The 4641-nt window shown below is 34.4% G+C and overlaps 1 protein-coding gene across 1 annotated transcript; it reads right to left on the bottom strand.

The window, feature by feature from the left end:
* Window positions 1-290: 290 nt before the first annotated feature.
* Window positions 291-473, bottom strand: HELRODRAFT_85620 (hypothetical protein; the record flags this gene model as incomplete). Its single annotated transcript, XM_009026373.1, has 1 exon — window positions 291-473. A coding segment is annotated over one exon (183 nt), but the record flags the coding sequence as incomplete, so codon positions are not given.
* Window positions 474-4641: the final 4168 nt, after the last annotated feature.

The raw sequence follows: 4641 nt of genomic DNA, 5'->3' as shown, positions 1-4641 counted from the left end.
AATTTATTCAAATCAGACATAAAATAAAATTGACGATAGTGTACATATTTACAATCATTAAGAAAATATAAAACCTTAATTTAAAACGAATAAAATAATGATCTAGATTTATATTAAATAAGAATTTAAAAAAAAAATTATTAAATCAGGTTAAAAAGATTCTTTCGCGATAATAAAAAAAAAGTTATTTTATTCCATATTTTCCTGAACACATTGTAGCTCTGAATCAGAAATTGAACATGTTCGAATCTCCCTCTCTCTCTCTCCCCCACTCTCTCTCTCTCTCTCTCTCACAATGTTCCCTCTTTCTTTCCTTTCATCCTCCTATTCTGAAACCAATTTTTGATCTGGACTTCTGGAATATTTAATGTTGAGGAGAGCATTAGCCGAGGGGTCCTGGAAAGATAGGGACTTTTTTGGAATTGTTGTTCCATCGCTGTAACTTGTTCCTCCGAGAACGAGAACCTCTGCTTGCCTTTGGGTTTGGCCGGTGCTTTTGTTGTTGTGATTTTTGGAATGAATTTGACAACATTTTCACCGGCTTCTTGTTTTATTGCTTGCAGCTGATGAAGTTGCTGATAATGTTGTGGATACGTTTTTGGTTGTGGGTATTGATGAATCTGTTGTAATTGCTGTTGTTGTTGTAATTGTTGCTGGTGTTGCAGATGTTGATGTTGTAAGTTTTGCGGCTGTTGTTGATATTGTTGTTGGCAATGTTGTAGTTGTTGTTGCTGCTGTTGACGTGGTAAACTTTGTTGCTTTTGTGGCTGCTGTAGTTGCTGTTGTTGTTGTTGATGTTGTTGTTGATTAAGTTGCTGTTGTTGCTGTTGCTTTTGTTTGCAGTACTCCTCATAGTCTGCGTTTAAGTTCAAAATGAATTCATCCAAAACTGATTCATTGCTATCAGTAGCAGCAGATTTGTGGATGTTGAATTTGTTGACTTCCAGCACATACTTCTCGTAGAGCTCATCAAATAGTTTCAGTTCTGCTGTATAAACACTCTCGTCAATGTCGTTTGTGTTGATGTTGTTGTCGTTGTTAATGTCGGCGTTGTTGCTGATGATGATATTGTTGTTGGCGATGATGTTGTTTGTGTTGATGTTGTTGTTGATGTTGTTGTTAATGTTTACGTTATTGCTAATGATGCAGTTGTTAAACACGTTGTTTTTGTTGTTGATGTTGTTATTTGTGACTGCGTTGTTGTTGTTGTTGTTATGGATGTTTATGTCATTGTTGTTGCTAATGTCGTTGTCGTAATGAAAATTTGATGTCAAATTGTTATTGTGATCAATGTTTATGTCACGATTGCTGATGAAGTTGTTGTTAATAAAAATGTTATTAATGTTATCGTTGTTGTTGCTGGAAAAGTTAGTTTGCTTGTTGTTGATGTTGTTGAATGTAGTAGTGGTGGTGCTGTTGCTGCCACTGTTGCTGCTGCTAGCGACATTGTGATTGTTGTTGTTGATGGTGGTTGTAGAGCTGTTGTTGTTTCTGTTGCCAGAGGCGATTTCGTTGGTGTTGTTGTTGTTATTGCTGTCGTTGTAGCTATTAATAATGTTGTTATTGTTGTCAAAGATATTGTTTTTATTGTTGTTGTTGAGGATGTTATTTTTGATGTTGTTGTTGACTACATTGCTGATGATGTTGTTATTGTTGACTTCATTGCTGATGGTGTTGTTGTTTTCGTTCTTGATGACGTCATTTTTTTTGACGTCATCATCGCTGATGTTGTCGTGCTGTAGCCTATCTAGCATATTAGATGACTCGCCACAGTAATCAAACGAGTCATCCTCGAAATTGGGAATGTTGTTGAAGATATTGAAGTCATCTTCAAATTTAACTATGTTGTTGTTACTGTTGTTGTTGGTGGTGGTAGTGTTGCTCTTGTTACTGTTGATGAAGCTATTGATGCTGCTGCTACTGCTGCTGCTGCTACTACTGCTGCTGCTACAGCCACTGATAACGGTATTGACATTATTGGCGGTCATTTTGTCCTGTCTAAGGCTCTTAAGCTGATCCTTATATGTCGTCCCAAAATAAGTGATTGCCTCGCTAAAGTCCTTAACAAAATCATCTTCATTCACGAATGTGTAACTATTAGCTGACTTGTTTTCCATCTGATTGTGTTGGAACGATTAAACGATAAATCGGAACTGGCTGGTCGGTTGATCGATAGATCGGTAATTAGATAGACCGTTATTGATTGGAATCGATAGTCGACTTGACTATTGGTATTCGCCGGTAACTATTGAATCGATTTTGATTAATCGTGATCTGTTAACTGGTTATAGATCAATTTCAATAACAATAAACTGAAAATATGTTTTTTTGATTGAATGATTTGCTGAATGATTAGTTTCAATTTCGAACTGTTGTTCAATCGATTAGTCTATATATACCTAATCATTCGTAACTATTCTGTCAATAAAATTAACTTGGAGGCCTAAGGTAACACCAAATAAAACCATAATTCGACACCTCATTAATTTTATTACTACTTGTTATTATTAATATTTTTAATTTAAAAAAAAAATATTCATTTAATTACTTATTTATTTCAATTTTAATTTTTTACAGTCATTAATTAAACAGTTGGCGGTCCCGTTGTAATAATTGTCACCTATCCGCGGGTTATAAATTGATAGAACGAATTTTATTGGTCAGACTTTGGGGTCAAACTATTTTTATTATTCTTATTATTATTTTTTTATTATTGTTATTGCTATTGTTATTGTTGTTATTGTTGTCGTTGTAGTTGTTTTGACCTCTAGAGCGCTAATTGGGGTTGAAGAGTAAGTATGTACCTAGTAGTAGTAGTAGTAGTAGTAGTAGCAGCAGCAGTAGTAGTAGTAGCAGCAGTAGTAGCAGTAGTAGTAGTAGTAGCAGCAGCAGTAGTAGTAGTAGTAGCAGTAGTAGTAGCGATAGTAGTAGTAGTGGTAGTAGAAGTAATATTAGTAAAAGTAGTTGTAGGAGTTGTAGTAGCAAAAATAGTAGCAGTGTTACGCATCAAATGTAATTAAAATGATAATTAGGAAATTTTGTAATTATGATAATGTTGCTGTTGTTGATGATGATGATGCTGATGATGATGATGCTGACAATGATGACGACGATGATGGTTATAATACTGAGAATAATAATGATGATGATAATAACGGTGGTAGTGATAATGATGAAAATATTGATTTTTGTGGCTTATGCTACCTGCTTGTGTTTTACTGTGTTGTGTTAGTTTTACTGTTACTTTTATAACTACTACTACTACTACTACTGCTACTACTACTGTTGCTACTACTACTACTACTACTGCTGCTGCTACTGTTGCTGCTACTACTGCTATTAGTACTATTTTGTAATAATTTTCTTGATTGTTTTATCGCAAGAGTTTTTAATATAAGATTTGAACTCATCCTAGTCATCGTCATCGTCGTCATCATCATCGTCATCGTCATCACCACCATCGTAAAATTTACTATTGAATAATATTGAATAATAAAAGATAAAGTCAACTAGGTTGACGCCTCGGAGGTCCAAATTTTATTTTTAATTTAAATTTTAACAAACCACAGTGTCCGAAGGAGGCATGGTGTCAAGTTTGACTTTGCTTCTTAACAATTTATTAACATTTACAATTAACTGTTATTATTGTTAGGATTAAACATGTTGGTGGTGGTGGTGATGATGATGATTTATAAAATGATGATGAATAACTAGATAATGTTGATGAACTAAAGTCGCGTCATGTTATGCCATGTAAGCATTCTTGACCTAGCTTCAGCTGTTCATTTCTTCCCGACCATCCTACCCCATTTTGCGGTCGGCAGCTACTTCTCCAGCGACATCCATTAACTTCAGCTTAGTCCAGTTACTTTTAAATCTTCATCCTGTCACATTCAGCATCCTTTCTCGGATCGCATGGAATCCCATTCCTCTCGGTACTGGAAATCCATTTCCTTTGTGATTAAGATTGGAAAACTTTAAATGAACTAAAACAATGCATCTCTCCTTTTAAATTTACCTTTTTGCAGTTAAGTATATTGAATAGTATTGAATCATTCTAAAATATTTCATTGCTTCGTTTAGCAGTGTACAGCAAAAGTACCGTCAGCAAACAAACACACGCACACACGCACACACATACATACATAAGCCACACATAGTGTACATGAATACACGTTAATCACCCACACATAGTTGCATGTGGTTAGCTGACAGACGGGATCTCTGTGAAATCGAATCCAGTCACTGCAACAAGTGCCAGGCATCTTGACAGTTAGGCTAGCACCAGTTGGCAGTGTGAAATGGAATCTTGTTACGGATTAAATTGAATTTTAATAAATGAAATAAATTAATGAGTGTGGTTTAATTTTAATAAATGAAATAAATTAATAAGTGTGGTTTAATTTTATTCGTAATCGCCGTAAAAAAAATTTTTTTTAGATGGAAAGAAGAGGTAAGTGAGAAAAATAAAAGATTAAGAATTCAACCATCGATATGAGGTTTAAAAAAACTAAGTAATGATGAAATTAATGATATTGATTAATAATTTAAATGACATACCGATGACGTGACGATGACGCAACGATGAAAATATTAAGAACATACAACTTCTACTAAGTAATGATAATAACCTTTCAACGT

Source organism: Helobdella robusta, assembly GCF_000326865.2.
Source record: "Helobdella robusta unplaced genomic scaffold HELROscaffold_47, whole genome shotgun sequence".
In the NCBI taxonomy this organism is placed as follows: Eukaryota; Metazoa; Annelida; class Clitellata; order Rhynchobdellida; family Glossiphoniidae; genus Helobdella; species Helobdella robusta.
This window is presented reverse-complemented; position numbering and strand designations above follow the sequence as displayed.